Source organism: Momordica charantia (genome assembly GCF_013281855.1).
Source record: "Momordica charantia cultivar OHB3-1 chromosome 6 unlocalized genomic scaffold, Mcharantia_2.0 BLBB01000006.1, whole genome shotgun sequence".
Taxonomy (NCBI): Eukaryota; Viridiplantae; Streptophyta; class Magnoliopsida; order Cucurbitales; family Cucurbitaceae; genus Momordica; species Momordica charantia.
In genome coordinates this window covers 29,611,095-29,634,987 of record NW_028275164.1, presented here as the reverse complement: position 1 = coordinate 29,634,987, position 23,893 = coordinate 29,611,095, and the positions used below count along the sequence as shown (strand labels likewise).

General features: G+C 35.2%; 3 protein-coding genes across 5 annotated transcripts; 2 read left to right on the top strand and 1 right to left on the bottom strand.

Moving 5' to 3' along the window:
- The first annotated feature begins 959 nt into the window (after positions 1-959).
- LOC148211059 (uncharacterized) lies at positions 960-2,591 on the top strand. The gene is made up of 3 exons (XM_088125847.1): positions 960-1,619; positions 1,713-1,826; positions 1,923-2,591. The coding sequence occupies exons 1-3, from the start codon at positions 1,204-1,206 to the stop codon at positions 2,368-2,370; spliced, it is 978 nt and encodes a 325-aa protein (XP_087981973.1). The 5' UTR covers positions 960-1,203; the 3' UTR covers positions 2,371-2,591.
- A 5,634-nt stretch (positions 2,592-8,225) lies between these two features.
- Positions 8,226-10,364, bottom strand: LOC111026041 (large ribosomal subunit protein uL6). Its single transcript, XM_022304007.2, has 3 exons — positions 9,884-10,364; positions 8,651-8,773; positions 8,226-8,528 (listed from the first exon to the last, which is right to left on the bottom strand). The coding sequence occupies exons 1-3, from the start codon at positions 10,256-10,258 to the stop codon at positions 8,442-8,444; spliced, it is 585 nt and encodes a 194-aa protein (XP_022159699.1). The 5' UTR covers positions 10,259-10,364; the 3' UTR covers positions 8,226-8,441.
- A 2,242-nt stretch (positions 10,365-12,606) lies between these two features.
- On the top strand, positions 12,607-17,114 carry LOC111026095 (SNARE-like superfamily protein). 3 transcript variants are annotated; one of them, XM_022304079.2, is made up of 5 exons: positions 12,607-12,828; positions 13,251-13,489; positions 13,759-13,873; positions 14,435-14,553; positions 15,851-17,114. In XM_022304079.2, exons 2-5 carry the CDS (start codon positions 13,266-13,268, stop codon positions 15,900-15,902), a joined length of 510 nt encoding a protein of 169 aa, XP_022159771.1. In that variant the 5' UTR covers positions 12,607-12,828; positions 13,251-13,265; the 3' UTR covers positions 15,903-17,114. The 3 variants fall into 3 exon arrangements, with proteins under 3 accessions (XP_022159771.1, XP_022159770.1, XP_087982293.1); XM_022304078.2 differs by having other exon boundaries at positions 12,610-12,828; positions 13,261-13,489; XM_088126167.1 differs by lacking the exon at positions 12,607-12,828 and adding an exon at positions 13,088-13,168 and having other exon boundaries at positions 13,261-13,489.
- Positions 17,115-23,893: the final 6,779 nt, after the last annotated feature.

The window sequence follows — 23,893 nt, the reverse complement described above, 5'->3', positions numbered from 1 at the left end:
GTGGATTTCCTTTCCAAACTCACCCTCCAAATGATATCTTAAAAATCAATTTTATAATATGTCGAACACCATCGATGAAAAGAAAAGTGATTTTGACAAAGGTAAAAAGTGATTTTATCGAATATTATCTAATCACTCTCAAACACACTCTAAGTCTGGCGAAGTAATTTCTATGGTCATTCTTTTTAAGAATATAATATTATTACAAATATTAGAAAAGCAATTAGATAAATCTACACACTATGATAAGTGGCAAGAAATGTCTTGCTATTTGAACTATAGGCTCAAGACTGATAGAACTACTTACAGATATATTTTTTTCTTTTGTTTTCTATTTCAAATTTGAGTTAGAAAATCAATTCTTTCTTAGACTTGTAAACAAGTTAGATATTGAATCAATTATAACTTATATGTAGGTGTGATAAGCTGTTTGACTCCAATTTTATTTTTATGTAACTTTATACTTTAAAAAAACATTTTCGTAAATTTTTTCCATATAATTTAAAGTTTAGATAAGGTTTCAAAATGAAAAACGACTTTCGAGAAATAACGAACAAAAGACATTAATTTTAACTAAAAAAATAAACCGAATACGTCATTAAATACACCATTAATTTTATCAATCATTTGTTTAAAACACGTGCTGAATTTCAAATTTTGACAAGTCCAACATACGTGTAACGTAATAAATTTTACCGATTTTCAACTCTAAACATCTCGATCATACCCGAAAAATTAAATTACTAAACAACACAAATGGAAATCAATTAAAGAGGGTATTGGGATTTATCAATTTAAGATTTAGATACTTTTCATAAGCTAGCACTAACAAACTTAATTGACTAAATTCCCAAAATCATGCCAATTTTCTCAACACCAACAAAATGTCAAGAGATAATATCAATATCAAAAGTATTAAAAAGAAAAAGAATATTCATGTTGTGGTAAATTTTTGTTGTTTTTTTCTTTAGTATTTATGATTTTCTGTGTTTATAAATACATAATTAAGAATTAGTGAATTTCAAAAGTCAGTGCTCTCTCTCTCTCTCTCTCATTCATTTCTCTCTCTCTGAAAATCAAAAGTCAGCGCCGTCCTTTCTGCCTCCCTCTTTCCCTTTGTCCCATTTTTACCAAATACCTAAAATTTTTCGTCTTCTTAATTTCTTTTTTCTTTTTTCTTTAGGCCCAAAATTTCCAATTTCCATGGCCGCCGGTGACGACAACTGGGATCTCTCCGCCGTCGTCCGGAGTTGCAATTCGGCTTATTCCGCCGCGTCGGCGTCGGCCTCCGCCGCGGCGGAAAACGCCTCGTCGTGTCTGGCTTCGTTAAAGTTCGACGACGACCAAAACGACGTCGCATTCTCCTTCTCCGACATCCTCCAGCCCAAACCCCCCACCGCCTTCCATGAATTGCACCAAGCCTTCATGGCCTTCTTCCCCAGCCCTGCCGCCGCTGCCCCCGCCGTGCGGGACTTCCCCACCCCCGCCGGAGCCCCAACCCGCCATTTCCGGCCTGGAATTAAACCCATCCGCCCCCAACCGGATCTCCGCCCGCCATTTCCGCCGGACTTCCCAATTTCCCCAATGACGCAATCTCACACACCCAAATCCAGAAAAAGGCAAGTAATTCAATTTCAATTAAAAATCTTCATTCATTACTTTTAATTTTAAAAATATATATTATTTTTTATTATTTTTAATTATATTTACAGAAAGAACCAACAGAAGAGAACCGTGTGCCATGTTACAGCGGATAATCTCTCAACGGACATGTGGGCTTGGCGTAAATATGGGCAAAAGCCCATTAAAGGATCTCCATATCCAAGGTATATAATATTCTTAATTAATTAATTAATTTTTTATTTTTTCTGTTTGTTTCTCGGGAAAATTTACTTACTTCTCCGGCGATCCGGCGATCACAGAAACTATTACCGTTGCAGCAGCTCAAAAGGGTGTGGGGCCAGAAAACAAGTTGAACGGAGCTACGCCGATCCCGATTCCTTCATCATCACCTACACCGGCGATCACTCCCACCCCCGTCCCACCCACCGGAACTCCCTCGCCGGAAGCTCCCGGAGCAGGTCGTCGTCGTCAGTCTCCCCTAGGAATCCGGCGAGTGGCGGTCCCGTTCTGTTGCCGTCCGCTGCCTCCACCCCGGGCTCTTGCGCCTCCCCGGTGGCATCTCCGGCAACACCGCTGAACGAGGAGGATATTGCCGGCGGCGAGAAAGAGGGAGAGATGTTCGAAGACATGGCAGTCGACAGCGATAGCGACGACGACGACATCCTCATTCCGAACCTGACGGTGAGAGATGAAATCTTCGTCGGCTTTCCAGAGCTGGGCTATAGTCCTCGGCGACGGGCCTCGTAACCGGTGGCGACGTAGAGGCTTTTTTTTTATTTTAATTTAAATCAATCATGTATTTATCTTCAATTTAGTTTCTATAATTTTCGAAGTTCTTAATTCGATATTTATAGTTTAGTTAAATCTTTCTCTTGAATTGACAAAATGTTGACAGTTCAATTATGTGGCAGCATCTATCATATTTTAAAAAGATGTCATGCATTTCAGAAAAAAAAAAAAAATTGTGCCAATTAAACTGTAGGAATCCAATCAAATTGTTAACTTATTTTTATATAGTCTATTGATGATTTAATTTTTAATTTCATTATGAGAATGAGTGGGGTACCCTTATTGGAATAACTAATATCCAATAGGGTTTTTTTATTTTATTTTATTTTTTCCTTTTTCTGCATAGAAAGAGATGAAAGAATCTTCTCTTCCCTTCTGGCAGTCTTCGTAATTAATTTAATATTTATAAATATTTAACTATTTAAAATACTTGAAATTAAAACTTTTTGATTGTCTCCACAATTCTTAACAGCTGATCATGATCATCAATATGATTCCACTATTTTTAATGTGTGTAATTGGTTATTAATTTTAAGTGAGAGATCTAATGTTTAAATTATTCATTAAAATGTCTAAATGTATAATAAAAGGTTGTAGTTTTTTTTTTCCAATAACACGTGAAAGTGAAGATTTGAACTTATAAACTTCCTGACTTTTTAGTTAATGATATATATCTTAACCGAGTTATGCTTGACAACCATTGTAGCCAGAGTGATAAAAGGTCAACTAACTAAACCTAATTAAATCAATTCATAATAACGTGTTTTTCATCCCAATTAAATTTGCACGGGTTTGGATTTAATGGTTAATTATATTTCATTTTAATTAGAGACCCGCTTGAGTGGATCTAATTTTATGTAATTATTAATTGTAAGAATATAATTTCAAATATTTGCATTTTGATATTAATGGTAGAGACAAACATTAAAAAAAAAAAGCATCTAGGTTAAATTAATAAATTTAGTCAATAAACTTTTAACAATGTCTCAATGCAATTCATGGATTTTTAAAATTTTCAATTACGATGTTGGAAAATGCTTCTACTTAATTTATATCGTCACCACCAGTAATAGAATGTCGACATAACAAATAAGACTAGTGATTACATTATGCAAGTGTCTTAATGATATTAAATGGATCAAGTTTTACCATTGAATTCTCTAACAAACGCGTGCACAAAAAGAAATTTGCACACAGGGATGTGGTGCTACGACTATGCTTATGCCAAACAAAAGGTTTAGGTGAAAGTAAAAGTAGAGTTGTCGAACGTGCCTTGCACCCCAAGACTCTCCTTTTCTTTATAAAGGAGGTTTTCTTGAGTTGGTTTGGATAGTCAAGTCCTAGTTGGGTCCAATTTGATCTTATCGGATGGTTTGGCCTGGTCTGGTCAGGTCAGGTCATGCCTGCTGACCAGGTTGGGTGGCCCAACTTGATTAGGTCAGGTTTAGTCGGTTGAGTGTGATATGTCCTAGTTAGGTTGGGTCTGGTTTGGTCGAGAGATCTCATCCTTGTAAGGTCGAGTCTCATCTGGTCAAGTAGTCTCATCCTAATCGCTTTCTTAGCATCGCTTCAGGTGAATCTGATATGATAATTTCATTGATAAGAATTGATATAATTTTTTAATGAAAAAATCAAAGTTAAGTTAAATCAAATTTAAAATATCGACGTCTCAATTTTATGAAAATATTAATAAAATATCGATGTTGATGGATATTTCTTTAAAAAAAAGACTCATTAAAATAAAGAAACCATAAAAGTATTTAAATTAATAAATTGAAAATTTATGCCTTTTAAATAAATTAAAGTTTATTATTAATAATATCGTATTTACTATTAAAAAGATATCATATTTATATCAATAATATCGACATGTTTTCTATGTTTTTTCTTTTTTAAGAAAATAGGAAACGCTATGACTAGACATCACAACCTTATAAATCAAGTATCCTCGAGTACCCTCCACAGTTTGAGGATGACGAAATTTTATCTTCCTCTGTGCGGCACTATTTTCATCACGCTTGATAAAGTTAAATGGGAGGTTAAGAGACTTGACCGATCTTTTTACGGTATAATTTAAATGTCAATTCAGTTTTTACATCGCTGTTAATCTATTGACATATGATGACGTGTCGACGAAAATTTAGATATAATAAAGAAGGGAGTGGGGCCTACTAGTCTGTGCAAAATGGAAGGGAAAGGCCATATTTTATATACGTGGAAAAAAGTTGGGACAGCTAAGGTGGAAAGAAACTGTGAGTGTGAGCGAGAGACAGATGTCGACCACAGAGAGGTTTGGAAACATAATCCTAAGATACTCTTTATGTCGGTTCACAAAAGTCAATTTTTCCTTTTTTTTTTCAGTTTCCTAGATATGAGAGTTGGTCAAATATATTTTATTTCAATTTGTTTTAGTTTTGTTTTTGTTAATTTAATTAGACATTGTCAGATCAGATTCAAGTTGTCAACTTGTACTATATCCATCTATAAACAAATATATGTATTTAGTGTTTAGTTGGAAACAAATTATTGAAGAGTTTTATTTTACAAACAATTTTTGTTAATTAAATTAACAATGGAGATAACTAATCTTGGATTAAGGGCACGGCTGGGATTTCAGAAACATTGAAAGGGTATTGAGACAAAATTATTCACCCAAAGATCTCTCCTTTGATGTGTTCTAAAGAGATTTTTTGGGAGGATGTAAAAGGTAAATTTACCATTTCAAATGGACAATTTGTAGGGAGGAGAGTTGATATTATTAGAGTAATATCAAATTGTACGCGTCATACGCACGAGCCACATGAATCAAGACTAGAAATAGATACAAATATGAGTCAAGCCACCGAACAGCTAAGCTCCTAAATAGAACCTCAAGGACTAGCCAAGAGCCTGAAGGCTAAGATCCAACAATAGGTCCGACCTAAGGACCAAGGCCTACAATTGACTAGTCCATAGGCCGACTAGTAGACAAAAGACCGACCAACCCATGGGTGCCGACAAGCCCATGGATTGGTGCTTGTATAGAAGTGGTCTAGTGGTGCCTTCAAGTTCGATCAATTCCTCCTCTATTGATAATGGATTGAGCGCGAGATTCAAATCACAATAGAAAAGGAATTTAAAGGAAGAAGGTAATATAATCGAGGAGCTAGCATTAGGTCTTCTCCTTCTATAAATAGAGAGATATCTCAGAATGAGATAGTTACAAAATCTAACTCGTGCAAGACTCTACATACAACTGGATTTTGACTTAAGCATGCGTGATTGTTAGCACTACATCCATGTGTAATCTCTTTATTTTAAGAAGAGTGGTGTGAATTTGGTAATTCCATTAAGCGAAATTTACACATCAACCAAAATGAATATGTCATTTGTGGTGGAGATGTAGGGAGGATAGGAAAACTTTGGAAATATTGGACGATAAAAGATTTTCTAGAGGGTAGAGTTCACTCTCTCTATGCTATATCTACAACTTTTTAATAAAAATGAAGTTTACGGCTATATTAACGTGGGTAATTTTAAACCAGAGAAACCAATCTCTTTATTCAATTGGGCTAGCAATCATAGGTAACAGAGTTTGGAAATAGACAACGATTTATTGTTAGAAATGATTGTTTTGTGGAATGACTGATTCGTCCTACTACGAAAGTTATTCACTTTTTAACTTTTTAGTACTTAAAAGAGATTTACATTGGTTTTATTTGGACACTAATTGTTAGGTCAAAGTTAGATGTTTTGGTCTTACGTTTGCATTGACAAGTTTGAGACGTTATTTACAAATGAAGAAAACATCATTCACCAATGCAAAAGATTGAAACTCATCAAAGAGGACGATAAGATTAATTAAAATGGTACATATCTATGATTTAGGAAAAAATTTAAAGACATTCGGAATGCAGTTGTGTGCAAAATAATATTGACCAAAAAAATATTGTTAACGTGAGAGTTTGTAGATCTATTTGCAACTATACAACATGAATTTGATATCAAAGATATAGAAGATGAACAAGATAAGTGGTAGAAAACTAAGTTATATCAGGGCTTAGTGGTGATGATAACCCTTTGTTATTGGACTAATTTCAAGAATAATGTATTTAAGAAAAAAACATTTCTAAATTAAAATAGAGTAGTTTTTTTAAGTAATACTAAATATAATCTACCCTCCATTTGGAAAATATTCAAAAGTAAAGTTATTCACATAAGATTTACGAAGATGATCAAACTCTAAGCTGAAGATGATCAAACTCTAAGCTTGTGATTTTCTTTGATGATCTGCTTCTAGATTTATGATCCTACTATGATCTGCACTTGTGATGTTCTTTGATGATCGGCCTCTAAAATATGGTACATTTTTTAGAAGCCATAAACTATATACATTCTACAAGAGTTAGTTAGATCACTTGGTTATTATTTTCATATTCAACCAATACCGTTTACTATATAATCACCTGAGTAGCTCGCTAATATAATCTTAGCATTATTAAGTAGCATTTGAATCTACGTGGTCATTATTGACTAATAGTGTGTTTAGAATGACTGTTAGAAAAAAAAAAAAGTATTTTCTAAATTAAAAAAATATATTTATAAGCATGGAATAATTGACCCGATGTGATTTTAGACGGTTAACAAGTGCTTTATTTTATATATTTTACAATATTTAGTAGTAATAGAAAAGATTTAAAAAAGTAAATTGGTTAAAATATCATTTTTCCAAAAATACTTGAAAGATGATTCTAATAGTGACACTTTTAATCACCCCAAACCCAAACAATTCTGACTCCACATTTTCAAGCTTACCAAAAATTTTGAATATAAGTACACATTTGTTACTTGAAAACGTGGAAATAAAATTTAGGTTAAATTACAAAATTTTGACGCTATATCTATTTAATCTTTTTTTAGAGCTATTTAATCGTTTTAGAAGTACATATCAAAAGCAAAACAACCAAGGAAAATAAGAAATGATCAAACGCAGACTCTCCCGCGACCTATGTATATCTATTTAATCATTAAACTTACAAAAATTACAAATATATTCTTCAATTTGAGACTAAGACAACTATTAGAATATTGACATAATATGGTTCAATGAACAATTTTCTAATATTTACAGAAGTTAGATATACATAAGAGACCTCGGAAATCAAAATTTTCCCCACACTAATTGAACAAAAGTAAAGGCTTGGTTTTTTTCAATATAATTAGTGCAAGTTCCATCTTGACTATTCTTACCAGACAACCACTTAATCCTGATAAATGTCCTAATCATACTACATTTACTTACCATCCTACTTCTACTACACTTGGTTACATTTAGTTACCAATTAAGTTACTAATCGTACTTCTACTACATTGGTTACCAATTAAACTTAAAGGATATGAAATCCCAAATAAATAGCACTAAAACTCAATCTCAGCTATTTACAAGTAATGACTTAAGGCACAGACAACATTAAACAAAAATTTAAAAGAATTTAAATTGTGAATTCAAACATTTTCCATTCACAACACTAATCGAATACTCAACTGCAACTAACCAGAAAAAGATAACAAGTCAATTTTGTAAAACTCCAAAAAATGTGAGGGTAATTTTGCAATTTTCCCCAAAAGGAACTTAGCTGCAGTATATAAAGAAAAACCATTTAGTAAGTTGATTGTTAATATTAGGGAGTGCAAAATTTATGGCCCAAATGAATAAAAAGAAACTGCATCCACAATCAAGAATTTGCTTAACCACACTAACTATAAATTGAAACATGGGCAGCATTCTCCCCTAAAGAGAGGAACAAAATAAGGTCCTTCAAGAAACAAAAAACTTCCAAAACCAACAAGACAATTGAAACTGGCATTTAATCCATCAACCATTACATCAGCGTCCAACTAAAAGCTCATGGATTTGTCTACGATATTTTTTTCCCCCCTTCAAAAACCAGCTTTCATGAATTTGTCGAATCAAATATAAATATATAAGAAGAAACTATTACCCAAAGCCGAGGTCAAATATAACATGGTCAAACAGAACAACTCGATCATCACTCCTCTTCCACAACAGTTCCCTTTTCGCTGACATAAATACCATCGAGGAACTTCCGGATATCTTTGTTCTTCACATGGCATTTCTGAAACCCAGAAGGAAATAAAAAGTTGAGTATAAAACTGGTTATGCCTCTGCAAGTGCAGAGTTGTGCAAGATTCAATCAAGAAAATGGTATGTGTGTGTGAGAGAGAGAGAGAGAGAGACCTGGTTTATCAAGGCGGCAGACCGAGATACAAGCTCAATATCATTACCATCCAAGACTAACTCATCTTTAACCTTCTCAGATCGGACAATAGATACTCCATCAAGCATCTCTACTTTTCGCACCTATTGCACAGAAAATACAGAGACATCAAATCCATGCATCATAAAAATAGTTACAAACATTTTCACAAGGAATAATTGTATTAATAAATATGAAATGAACAAAAACAAGGAGGGGGTTATAAGTTATTTGGAGAATATACCAGTTCAATTAAGATACTTGTTTCGATTTTATGATATTTGGACATTGGATGAAACAATCAAAGGACTGCCTTTAATCTAAACAATCATTTTTGTTTTTGTTATTCTTAGCACATCCCTCTCTGAGAATCCTCACTCTCACCCCCTCTCTCTAAGCCCTCTCTCCACCCCCACCCCGCGACAATCCTCTTTTTCACTTTCTCCCAACCATCCATCCTTTCTCGCACTGAGAATCTCCCCCACTTGAGCCCATCCTTTACCCACTGTTCTTGATTTCTCTCTCTTAAAAATATGTTTCCATTTGTAACTTTTCATAGTGTTATCATAAAAGACATTGTTCGTCAATTGTTATGTAGTCTTTAATTGTAAAGTCTTCTTTTGTTGTTTTGGTTGGTTTGTATTGGCAGGCCAAGTGGTGGTTTTGAGTTCTAGGTAAAGGTTTTTGGCTTGTTTAGATCATTAAATCTATCAAATGGGCTGCGTTTTGTATCTCGTATTAGGTATTTGCACAGCTAAGGTTTTTTTATTAAAATTCGATATCCAATTTTCAAGGTCACTAAAATTTACACCATCTTCTTGTTTACTGTATTCTGTGTTTTCAAAAACATTTATCAACCAATAAAAGACAAATAATAGGTTAAATTGGAGAGCACAACGAGGAGTAATTTATCCTAAAATATGGTTCTAATATTCAGAACGTTTCAAGAAAAATGTAAAGTTTTAAATCACATCTTCAAAAGACCAGACCTAATATGCATAACAATACCGAGCAAGAAAGTAATTCAATCGGCCCAAGAAACGAGATTGCAAAGGGTTTCCAACATAAATTAGTTCAGAAATGCAGTGATCCAATACTACACCCTCAAACATTCAACACTGAATAATGGGAAAATCAAAATGCAGCAGCAAATATAAGTCCAGAATCCAGATAGCGCGACTTATTTATGAGAATAAAGTGAGATACAGTGATACCTTTTTCTCGCCAAGAAAGTTTCGGATCTCGATTGACTTGTTGGCGTTGGTGATGCTGGCGTTGATCGGAAAGTGAGCATAAACAAAGCGCATCTTGTAACGGTATCCCTTGGTGACGCCAGTGATGAGGTTTTCGACATGGCTAAGGGCCGTGCGGATGGCAGCAGATGTCTTCCTCGATCCAAACCAGGCATCAATCTTCAGTTTCTTCTTTCCGGTAGACTCTTCCGTAATCAGCTGGAAATCCAGATTCAAGTGCTTGAAATTGCGAGTGAGTTTCCCGCGAGGGCCTTCAACCTCTATGATCTTCGCGTTCACTTTGATTTTCACCCCCTCAGGGATGTCCATGGTTTCCGACGACAGAATTGTCTTCATCTCTTCCTAAAGTCGAATATCTCCCTCTCTCTCTCTCTCACTCTGTGGAAGCGACGGCGAAGGCCAAGAACAAAACCCTAATCAGAGAAATTGTGAAGATTAGGGTTTTTTATAGTGGAAACTCTTCAACGATAGAGACCAGGTAAGGGTTTTGTATTATCCATGGGAGGCCCATTCGCCCAACTTGGGCCTCCAATAGCAACACGATTGGCCCAAATTATAATTTAAGGAACTTTACAAATACTGCTAAATTAGATGGGGCAAATTAAAAATGCCAGATTTTAAAGTGTTTTACATTTTATCTCCTAATTTGAGTGTGTATTTTGGAGTGATTTTGGTATAGTCAAAATCATTTTTTCTATGGTCAAAATCACTTATTTTTTCATTAATCATGTTTGAAAAATTAAAAAAAAATTTAGAGGAAAGCTTAAAATCACTTTAAATTAATTTTTAAAATATCACTTGGAGGGTGACTTTAAAAAATTAATTATACTTAAATATTTTTTTCAAAATTACTTATTCTATCATCACTCCCAAACTCACCCTTAGATTCGTCTAAAAAATTTAGAAATCACAAAGCAACCAAATTCAATGGTTAAAGTATATTACTCCTTTTCTAAACGTTGAAAGTTTTTTTTATACAACATGTGGAGATGAAGATTTGAACTCATTATTTTTTTTGATAAGAGATAGCCTTGACCACTAAAAAGTTAAATATTCATCCTCACATAAAAAAAAATATATATATTGAATTTGAAACATTTATGCATCACAGGATAAAAAAAAAAGTACATAAAATATATTAAATATTTTAAAATTTAAAGAAATATAATATCAGATACATACATCAAATAAAAAGTTTATAGGTTAACGTATTAGTTTGGTGCCTGGAATTTCAGTTTTTGTTTATTTTAATCCTTGTAATTTTAAAATGTTTGGTTTGATCTATGTACTTTGAGCTTTGGTTCATTTTAGTCAATATACCTTAAAAATGTTCCTTTGGTATCTGTACTTTTAAAAGTGATCATTTCATTCCTTTCATTTTATTTTAAATCTCGTTTTTTTCTATCACAATTCCAACACCACATTACAATCAATATATTTCTTAAAATTTAAACACTACTTTATACTAAATAGTTTCAATTATGTGTAAAATTTGTGTTAAAATATTGTGCAGATGGACTAAAATAATTAATTTTTAAAAGTACAGAGATATTTTCAAATTACAAGGACAAAAATGAACAAAGTTAAATATAGAGACCAAAATGAACATTGTGAAAGGGACTAAAATGAACCAAGACTAAAATTACAGGGACCAAAATAGTATTTTAACCAAGTATTTTAAAAAATTTAATAGTTGAAATTTTTTTTAGTAAAAATGTGGGATGGTCCGATGGTCGAACTCACGATCTTTTGGTCAGAGATAAATATTTAAACTAGTTAAGCTATACTTAGATAGGTGGATGCATATTGAATCATAGATTTGGGTCAACCATGAATTAGAATGTCATTTTTTGAAAGTACAAATTAGAACATCGTTGCTTTTAAATTAATGACGGAGACGGATTACAAGCATCTCTAACTTAAAATTGAATTATAAAAAAGTGACAATTCCAAATAAAGTATCGGTTGAAGATTAAATTTAACTATCTTATCCGATAGTATTTAACAATTTAAATTGATTTGTTTTCGTAATTTAGCAATTTAAATGGACTCATGGCGATTACCAATTAACTGCAAAAACGTTAAATAAAAAATATTAAATGGGGAGTCTTCATAGAAAAAAATGCTATACCCCTTGCCCTAATGTATAAAAATTATTTATTAACTAGGATTAATAGTGGGGTGGAGTAGTTCGTTCAAAAAAAAAAAGAATAATAATAAATAGTGAGATGGAGTAGTTTTCAATTTTCATCTTTTTTTTACGGTGCTCGGATGAGAATTTGAATTCATAATTTTATTGGTCGAAAATAGATATTTTAATATGAATTTTTAATTTTCACTTTTAAACTTTTAATTTTATCTAAGTCTTAGAGTAAAAGTTGAAACTTTCACAGGTCCGACACATAATTTGCACCGAAGAAGAAAAAAATTTCTCATTAATTTGAATGAAAAATCAAGTTTTAGGTTGAAATAAAGCACAAAATCGACCGTCCAATGATTACACCAAAACTCACAAATATGAACAAAAAATATATCCTTCTTCACTCAAAACCCTATGGCATACGTTTTTAGACAAATTAATTTTCAAGAGATATTTCATTTCTCTATTCAAATTTAAGAATTAAGATAAAAGATTACAATATTGTTCAAGTAAAGCTGAAATGCTCATCCAAAATTTGATTCAATCTAATGAAATTGGAAGTATGCAAAATTATACGGGTGGGAAAGCTGAGGTAAAAATTGATAGTTTCCATTGTTTACTATAATCGTTTAGATAACGATTTGTTGACGAATCAAGAGCTTCGCCGTTGGATCGATCGTCCCCGTTCATCTCCATCACGAATTTTCTCTCCATTTCCGTTGCTCTCAGTCTCTTCTCCGATCCATCAGCAAGGTTCCCAGTCCAGGTACACTCTATGCAATTTCCCCCTTTTCTCTGTGCTATGCTATCTGTATCATTTCGTTTCCCTGGAACTCCGAATGATACGACTCCCAATTTGACACTTGACTTCATTTCCGGATCTGGGTCGGCCTAGATTTCACACGCTTCTGCTGCATTAACGATCCTGTGAATTGTAATTTTTCCAATTTATTTTCTCTTCCCCTTTACCAGACTAGATCCCTTGTATTATCTATGCTTTCTCTTATCACCTCCCTCATGATCCCACCAAGGAAAACGAGTTAGATCAGTGGAGAAGCGGGGAAGAACGGAATTCTTAATTGCTTCATTAGGCAACTGATTGTAGAGTTGAGTGAAAATGTTGGGGTTTTGTCAGGATCTCATATTTGTAGGCCATTTTCTCGTGATAACTGATTTGATTCGATTTAGTTTGTTCCAGAAACCATGCAGTTCTTTGGTGGGTCAGAGATTAGCCCTTCGCCTCCGGCCCCGACAGCAACAGGAAACAATGTGCATATGATGTATATTTTCAATAGGAATGGAGTTTGCTTGTTCTACAGGGAGTGGAATCGGCCTCTCCGGACATTGAATCCCCAGCAAGACCACAAACTTATGTTTGGTTTGCTCTTCTCGCTCAGATCCTTTACTGCCAAGATGGACCCAACCAGGTTTATTTTTCTTCCTTCACTGGGAAATTACTTTTGTGTATGGCGTGCCTAGTTTAAGGAATGATCCAACAGGATAGGAGTGATACGAGCCATATTTTTGTCTTAATAACTTGACAAACGCATCTATATTTTATGGTTGGTAGCAATTACTATTTGATTGTAGTTTTTTATCTTGAATTTTCTAAAGTCGTACCTCATCGAAGAATGATGAGCTGCGTTCGGAGTTTGGTTTGAAGTTATAGCTTTCTCTTTTTCATTTTTTGGTACAGTACTGATAAAGGCAATCTTGGGGTGCCTCAGTTACCTGGCCAAGGTTGTTCGTTTCACAGTTTTCGTACAAATACCTACAAGCTCAGTTTTACTGAAACTCCATCAGGGATAAAGGTTGGTTTAACCTTTCTCCCTCTACTCTCCTCTATATTTGCCGCTGTAGTTTAATGCATGTCTACTTGAATAGTTGATTTAAATATCTTGATATATGACACAATCAACCCAGACCTAATGCATCGTCTGGAGCAAACTAGATATGAATATTTGAGATTTAATGAAACCAATATTTGTTCTGTGTGATTGTTATTAGTTTGTGTTCTCTGAACCTGTTGTGCTACATGGATAATTTAAGTTTTCATTTGAACCTTGTTAAATGTTCTTGGATTTTGTCTTGTTCTTATAATGTTCAGTTTACTTGGTGATAGTTAGTACTACGAAAGGACCTCCTCCTTTTTTGTTTCTTGTTTTTCCTTGAAGAATTAAAGTTGGACTTTTGGAAGAAGCCGTGTGACACTGCTGTTTTAATTGTCACTGCGTTTTAAAAACAATTAACCAGTGATGCAAAATGGAATCCTGGCCATGAACTATAATAGTATAATGTCGTATCGCTCGAGATTGATAAATTAGTCAACAGTTCAATTTTGGAGCATTGATGGATTATTTCCTTGTTTTCAGATTATTCTGGTTACCCATCCTAGAACCAGTGATCTAAGAGACTCATTAAAGTACATCTACAACTTGTATGTTGAATATGTAGTGAAAAATCCACTCTACAGTCCAGGAACCCCAATCAGGTAAATTGTTACTCGTTAGCTTTGACTGTGCATACTTCCTATATACCAACAGTATGTTTGATTCAAAGAAATTTTGTTTGAACTCTTGCAAAATAAAATCAATATTTTTTATGAATTGAACTTTGTAGTGTATGCATCCATTTGTATCAGTTTAGTAATGATCAAATGAAGTCTGGCATAAGGAAACTTATCTTCGGTGCTTGCACTTTAACTATAGCATTTTAAGTACGCCTTCGAGGTGTTTTTAGGGATCTTTTAGGCTTTACTAGATTCTCCTTTAGGTTGAATTACCACTTTAGTCTCTGTGATTTGAGCTTGGTTTTAATTTGGTTCCTATGGTTTTAGAAAGTCCTTATGGTTTGGTTAAGTCTCGCAAAATTTCTATGCAATTACCATATATTAGCAGAGCAGTTTTCTTACGTCACATATGTGTGTGTGTGAAGGTTAAATTGGCTTATCGTATTAAAGTTCGGTAAAAAACTAAAAGAAACTGGATGGGTTCTTAGTTAAAGAGGAAACGAGTTTGTGTAGAAAATTGGTGGTTTTTGTTTTTTGGTGACTAGGCTTTTTCAGAAATGGGAAGTGGGGCAATTTGTGACTAAAAGTGGGCTGCACAACTTGCTGTCCTTTATTGTGTGTGTGTAAAGTCGATTAGTTTGTCGAATAGCTTAAAGAATGTGTGAAGGTTAAATTGGCTGAATGTATTAAAGTTTAGTAAAAAAAATAAAAGAAATTGGATGGGTTCGGGCTTTTTCATAAATGGGAAGTGGGGCAACTTGTGACTAAAAGGTCGGCTGCACAACTTGCTTTCCTTTATTTCTTACCCAACCCAAACCAGAATGTTGTCAAACCTTCAGGAGATACCTTATATTGAATGGCAGCTCATTGCACGTCTTAAGAAAAAGAGTCACATAAGAAAACTATTATCTAATAATGGTACAGACAGTTTTGGGAGATTTAACCGAGCTATAGGAACCACAATGAAAATTTTAAAACTATATAAACCAAATTGAAACCAAATTCAACCTATACGACTAAAATGTTAATTTAACCCTTCTTTTACGAGACAGTCATACATTGGGTAATATACCTCCTTTTGTTAATTTTTTCTGTCTACTTTTTTCAACAAAAGATTAGAAATGTTACAAAATATTTTTTATGGACTTATACCACCCCCCTCAAACAACCATGCTTGCGATGACATAGTTTTTAGGATGAAAATGAAACCATTCTTGTTTGTCCTCGCAACACACTAGCGACAATCCCTCGATTATTGATTTGATTTTTCTTTCTACAGGTGTGAGTTATTCAATACAAGTCTTGACCAATATGTAAGAAGCATATCATAGAAATGAAGGGTAGTAACTGCTCTGCCATTTTAGTTTCATTCAAGACGTATGCTCTGTCTGTCTTTTGTTGATAGGCATGAATGCGTTTCATTGAAGAACGGTGCAGTTGCCAAAAAATTCCTACCTGTGAGTTTCTTTTTTTATTCCATTGGTTGGACTGTAGAGAGTGCACGGGTATGAAATATTCGAGTTTTTTTGTTTCCTTTTCTTTTTTCTTTTTCCTCCCAGAACATTTGTGGTAAGTTGGTAACTTCTGGTGCTCTGTGATAGCGGTTGAAGGAGAATATATATATATATATTAGATTTTTTAGTACAAATGTTTACTGCTCATGTATGAGTTGTTTCAAACGGGAGAGGATTATGATCAATTACCTTATCAACCTCTTCCAGCCTTTCATCGTCTCTTCATCAGTTTCCTGGTATTGGTTTCAACCATAGCATGCACCACCCTTCTAAATGTAGGTGAAAGATTGTTGGGTTCCTAAGTCATCGAAAATGGATCTGGGTGCTTTAAGGTTGAGAGGCCTCGACCCGGAAAAAAAAGGAAAGAGATGTTTGGGATTATGGTTAGCTCTCTCAAAAGGAGTTCCCTAGAATTTCTTACAATACAGGATTATAGCAGGAAAAAGATTGGGCTCTGGGTCTACCCTGCATTTGATTCCTGATATGTAGCTAATTGTTGTTGCCTAAATATGCGTTTGTGCGCTCGACACGATGGCATTGTTGTTTCTTCCCTGGATTCTGCCGAGCTCTTTGTTAAATCTCTCTTTGGTTTCTCTGCTCGGCACTGCATTGGTGGAGGCTTTATCATTTAACCTTAGCTCAAAGTTGCACCTTGCTCCCTAGGCTAGAAGGATGGCAATTATCATTGGATCTGGTTGGAAGATGCTCCCCAAATGGCTTCAGAGGACAGTAACTCCTTCCATTGTATGAGTACATCTAATCCGTTTTCGGTTTGGTAGCTCGTGGCATAACCCCGAACCGTTCACCTGGTTCAACTATTAACTGTCTTGTGATAAAGTTGTGGAGTCGATGGTAGCAAAACCAAGTTACCTAGTTTAAATTGGGGTTCCATAGTCATGATCTGTTAGCACTTCTATTCTGTATTGTGGTGTGCCCTCCGTATATTTCATCTTTGAGTTCCTCCGGCCCATTTTATATCGTTCTCATTTCTTGTTACTTGAATAAAGTCATTATTGTATTTGGTAACTATTTCTAATTCTTTATTATTATTATTATTATTATTGAAAAAGAAGGTAACCATCAAATTTTTAATTCAAAAAGTAAAAAATTGATATGAAAATTTATTTTTTAAATTAAATATTCAATTCTTTTTGTTATTATTAATTTTTAATATTTATTATGCATTTTATAAGTCAATAAAGATAAAAGAATATTTTTATTTATGTTCGGGAAATAATTGAAAACAGGAAAAAAACAAGAAACTTAGGATTCATTTGGTAATGTTTTTGTTTCTCGTTCTCGTTTCTAAATTTTATTAAGAAACTTAAGCCTTTTGTAATCAATTATGTTTATTGTTTCTCATTTTTTTTTGAAACATTTTCAAAATTGTATATAAATTTTGGAAACAATTAAAATAAGTTTTTTATTTCTGGTTTATGTTTCCAATTTGTTACTATATACGAATATAAATATTATTTGATCATCCTTGAATTCATGGGTATTGGGCTACACAATTCTATTTTTCTTTATTAAAATGAAGAAACAGAGACAAGAAACGGAAACGCTGTTAAATGAGTTTGTATTTTTGTTGTTTCCAAAATTTTTAGATAATTTGATAATGTTTCTAGAAAAGAGAAACAAGAAGCATAAATAGTTGTTAAATGCTTGAATTTCTTAATATAATTAGATACAAGAAATAATAAACGTCAATGCTTGAATTTCTTAATATAATTAGATACAAGAAATAATAAACGAAAACGTTGTGGTGGTGATGGCAAGCTACATCTCTACTGGTACTCGAGTTGAGCCTCTGTTTTGTTTGAGAGAGAGGTGAAAAGTTGTTTTATTTCATTAAAAGCACTTTTCAAAATTTTTGTAGGTTGATTAGATAATAAAAAATAATTTTGAAAATTCTAAACTACTTTTAAGAAGAGCAGTTAACGACTGCTTTTTTCACAAGTGTCATAGAAGTAAAATACATATTTTTCCCATAAGTCATCGCAAATTCACCTTTATAATAGCTTCGAGGTAACTCAACTATCACTGATAAATTTGGTTTAATCATTCCAACCTCATCCTTCTTTGCATGAAGTGCTCTTTGAAATTTAGCAGCTATTTTGATTATGTTAGTTTATAGGTCTCAAGTTCCAACTTTACGACGAGTTTAATACTAAAAATTTTTTATGTTTCCTGGGTTCGAGTCTTAGGACGGGCATGGGGTGCCCCTGAGTATAGGGTAGCAAAGCTCCGACTCCCAGTTATTATTAAAAAAAACTTTTTAAAATGTTGTAACAATTATTAAGATCTCGTTTAAGATTAGATATTGATCAAGAATTTTTTTAAATGATTTTTTGGAGACTTTAAGTGAGGATTCGAACCGTAAATTCCTACACTTATTCAAGTGAGATTTTTTTAGTAAACATGTGGATGTGGTGGGGGATTTGAACTCACGACCTTTTAATCGGAAATAGGTATCTTAATCTGTTGAGTTATGTTTTAGTTGGTAAAGTTAGAATTTAAATGGATGGAATTGAAAGTTTAAGGTTGGAATTGAGTCAACCACACATAAGTTCAATTTAAAGGTAAAAATAGAAATTTTCTTGAAAAAATTATTCATCTATAGATTATAATTTATGTTTATGCAAAGAATTGCACAACGACGTTTACGAACCTAGCTCGAACCCGGTCTCTAGCACGACTTGAACCGTGGAGTGAACCTGCACAAGAGGGCAAACTCTCCGACGATCAAGTCAGTATAGGTCGGATTCAATATTAAGTTCGAGGTGAAATTCGATACCTGAACCTGAAATGAGGCCCTCTATTTATAGGTGGTGGGTCCGACAGTTGTCTTTTTCATGTCGAACCTGTCGGGTTTGAGCATATCGAACCCGTCCAGGTCGAACCACGGTTTTTTACACTTAGCCTTGTTTACGGACAAATTCGGTCTCCTCGACAGGTTCGAGGTGGACTTGGAATACTCTTTTATTTGTAAACACCACTGAGCGTCCTCCACGTGTCCACAATATTTTTACCCCCAAACAATTTATAAAAATTAAAAACAAGCCAATAACTATGATCAATTTATTGTAACTATTATTAAAAAAATTCATTGTAATTATTTTAATGTTAAATTATAATTTTGATGATGAATTTTTAAGGTTGCCTCTATTTAGTCCTAGTCGTACTTTAAAAAGTTTTTGTGTCTCCAAACATTAAATTCGTGTCTATTTAATATTATACTTAAAAATATTCTAATAGATCTATGAGTTTTTAGTAGTATGTCTAATTATAAATCTTTACCGTTAATTTCGTTAGTTTAATGTTTATGCTACCAAACGTCTAAAAATTTGTCCAAAATCAACCCACATAATTCTTGAGTAATATATTATTGTGTCATGTAAGGGTTAAATTTATTACAAAAATCTACTCAAGACAAAAATAAAATATTAGTATAAATATATTATAGTACATCATCTGTAGTAATAAAGTGGGGATAGCTCAGTTGGGAGAGCGTCGTATTGAATGTTAACGTAACTTCAGCAAGGAAGTTGAAGCCACACACCACGTCATAGTCAAAACAAGAATATCTATTATTGTGCATTTTTGTTACAATATTTTTGTTAAAGTTTAGATTCTTTTTCTTCTAAACTTAGGATATACTTTTGTATAAATAGAGTCTTTGAGTGCCATCATATTACAGTGAAATATAAACATCATACCTTCTGTGTGAAACTTCCTCTTGTGAAATTCTAACTTGGTATCAGAGCTGTAATGGCCAACGCCTCCTCCAACACCTCTACCCACTCCACCTTTAGCAGCCCACCACTCAATCAATTGCTTAACCAAATCATCACAATAAAGCTAGATAGAACCAATTACTTGTTGTGGAAAAACCTAGCCTTACCCATATTACGAAGTTACAAACTAGAGAGACACCTCTCCGGCGAGCACCCATGCCCGCCTATGTTTGTGCAACAGTCGATTGGTAATATGGAAACAAGCCAAACGAACATATCTGCACCATCGAGTTCCTCTATAGCAACAGAAGCAGCCGTCAATCCACTATATGAGTCATGGGTAACTACCAACCAGCTACTTCTTGGTTGGTTGTACAACTCTATGACTCCAGAAGTTGCAACACAGGTGATGGGGTACGAAAATGCTTGTGATTTATGGGCTGCCATACAAGAACTCTTTGGAGTACAGTCTCAGGCGGAAGAAGATTATCTCCGTCAGGTATTTCAACAAACTCGAAAAGGTTCTCTTAAAATGACTGATTTTTTGCGTGTTATGAAGTCTCATGCAGACAATTTGGGTCAAGCTGGAAGCCTCGTACCCACTCGATCTTTGATTTCTCAAGTTCTGCTGGGATTAGATGAAGAGTATAATCCTGTGGTAGCAACGATCCAAGGAAAACGAGACATTTCGTGGCCTGAAATGCAAGCCGAATTGTTGGTATTTGAGAAGAGGTTAGAACTTCAGAATTCTCATAAAAATACAGTATCTTTTAACAACTCTGTTTCTGTGAATATGGCTAATAGTAGCAGAAGTGTAAGTGGTGGAAACCAACGTCAAAATCAAAACTCTCGGCCACCATTCAACAACAATTGGGGGGGTGGTCGAAATCGAGGTAGAGGACGGTGGAACAACAACAATAGTCGGCAAATTTGTCAGGTGTGTGGTAAACCTGGACATTCAGCACTAACGTGCTACCATCGATTTGATAAGGAGTACAGGAACAATACACAAAGCTAGGGTAAAAACTTCAATGGCGACTCTAACCAGGGGGTTAACAAAAACTCTGGACAAGGTACATCTTATGCCTTCATAGCAACCCAAAATAACAATCCTTTTTTGGCCAATCCAGAAACAGTGATAGACCCAAATTGGTATGTGGATAGTGGTGCTTCAAATCATGTCACCGCCGACTACAATAGTATGGTTCAACCTACTGAATATGGAGGTATGGAAAGAGTTACAGTAGGTAATGGCGATAAATTAAAAATATCTCATGTTGGCAAATCTTGTTTAGTTTCTGACGGTGGGTTGATCATGCTTGAAAATGTGTTGTGCGTACCTAACATAGCTAAAAATCTAGTTAGCGTATCTAAACTCACTAAAGACAATAACGTATACCTTGAATTTCATGCTGATTCTTGTCTTGTAAAGGATATACGTTCGGGCAATGTGGTGCTGAAAGGGGCTCTTAAGGATGGACTTTACCTCCTCAATACTGTTGGAGTAGTCATTGGGAGTACTTCGACTCCAGTTGACTGTGGCTTGGAGTTGGCTGCTAATAAAACTATTTGTTCTGTGTCTCTTCCCAAATCATCCAGTAGTATAAATGTTGTGGTGTCCAAGGACGTTTGGCATCGTCGACTTGGACATCCGTCTTCTCAAGTTTTTAGAAGTTTAATTAAACGTTGTAATCTGCCCTTGAAAGTTCATGATAATGTCAACTTTTGTGAAGCATGCAAATATGGTAAATCTCATGGTCTGCCTTTCCCTCTATCTAGTTCACAAGCTACTGCTCCATTCATGTTAGTGCATACTGATCTATGGGGACCTGCACCTGTTATGTCATCTGATGGGTATAGATACTATGTTCATTTTCTTGATGACTATAGCCGATTTGTATGGATTTATCCTTTGAAGTTAAAGAGTGACACACTTTCAGCATTTAATCATTTTACTACTATGATCAAGACTCAATTTGGCAGCCATATTAAAATGTTACAGTCTGACAATGGAGGAGAATATAAACGAGTCCATCAATTATGCCATCAGTTGGGGATACAATCCAGATTTTCTTGCCCGTACACTTCTGCGCAAAATGGTCGAGCTGAGCGTAAACATCGCCATATTGTTGAGACCGGTCTCACTTTGCTCGCTCAAGCTTCCATGCCTCTAAGTTTTTGGTGGGAGGCCTTCCTGACATCAACCTTATTAATCAATGGTCTTCCTTCCCCTCTGCTTAATGGTAAGTCTCCAATGGAGTTATTGATACAACGAAGTCTTAACGTCTCCGAGTTGAGAATATTTGGGTGTGCATGCTATCCCTTTTTACGCCCTTACCATACTCATAAGTTTCAATTTCGAACTAACAAGTGTGTTTATCTTGGTCCAAGTCCAGCTCATAAGGGTCATAAATGTCTCAGCTCATCAAGAAGAGTCTTCATCTCACGACATGTTCAATTCAATGAAGGTGATTATCCATTTGCTTCTGGATTTGGCCTTCAACAATCCATTGTGTCTGACAATTCTTTATCTCATTCCACCGCTGCTCCAAACCTACACACGTGGTTCGGTAGCCTGCCTACTCTTGAACGTGCTACTCACCCACCATCCAACACCCCTTACCCATGCCCACCAAATTTGCCTATCACCCATAACTCTCAGCCTCCTAGATCCCAGGCCCCAACAACCTCTCCAACCTCACCTCCCCAATCACGACCTAATAATCTAGAATTCCCCATAAACAGTCCCCTAAGCCATGAACCTTTACCAATTGACACATCTCCTATTTCTAGCTCATCCCACCAGCTCCCTAGTACGATTTCAGCTGACCAACATGCGTTCTCCACCCCCCCCCCAATCCACCATCTTTCCCTCTATCTCCACTACCCACACCTGAAGCATCTGACCTAAATATACCAACCTCGTCCCCTTTACCTTCTCTCTCTATTCCTGCACCGGAAACTACCTCAGCGGTTGAAAGCTCTATCGCACCTCAGCCTCCCCCACCATTTCAGTCTATCCACCCTATGATTACAAGAGGGAAAGCTGGAATATTCAAGCCCAAGGTGCTCCTATTCTCCACTCCCACTGATTGGTCGGTAACAGAATCCACAACTGTTAAGGTTGCTCTTGCTACTCCCATCTGGAAATCAGCGATGGATTTGGAGTATAATGCTCTTATGCAAAATCAGACTTGGACCCTCGTCACTCCTACTGGTTCAGTCAATGTAGTTGGGTGTAAATGAGTTTTCCGCATCAAACACAATTTTGATGGCTCGATTCAACGCCACAAGGCACGGTTGGTGGCCAAAGGCTTTCATCAAAGTCCCGGTATTGACTTTTTTGAAACCTTCAATCGTGTGGTCAAAGCCTCCACTATCCGAGTTGTTCTGTCATTAGCTGTATCTCGAGGCTGGAAACTACGACAACTTGACTTCAACAATGCCTTTCTCAACGGCAAGTTAGATGAAGATGTCTATATGTCTCAACCTCCAGGATATGCCGATCCCAGATATCCGAATTATATCTGCAAACTACATAAAGCACTTTATGGCCTCAAACAAGCTCCTCGAGCTTGGAATGTCACTCTCAAATCTGCCTTACTTTCTTGGGGCTTCACCAACAGTAGATCAGACACATCCTTGTTCATATATCACCGCGGTCCATCCATCATCCTCCTTCTGGTCTATGTCGATGATGTCATTGTCACTGGAAATAATGTTGCTCTCATAGACAGTCTTGTTGCCACACTAGATAAAACGTTTGTGTTGAAAGATCTTGGCTTGCTCAGTTATTTTCTTGGCCTCCAGGTCACTCATCTCCCTTCCGGAGTTCTTTTAACTCAGGCAAAATACATAGATGACGTGTTGCGTCGCCTGGATATGGAGGGCTTAAAGTCAGCCCCCTCCCCCACTGTATTGGGCAAACACTTGTCAATTTCTGATGGAGAGCCCATGAGTGATCCCTTTCTATACAGAAGCACTCTTGGTGCCCTTCAATATCTTACCAACACTCGGCCAGACATCGCGTATATTGTTAATCACCTGAGTCAATTTCTCAAACAGCCCACC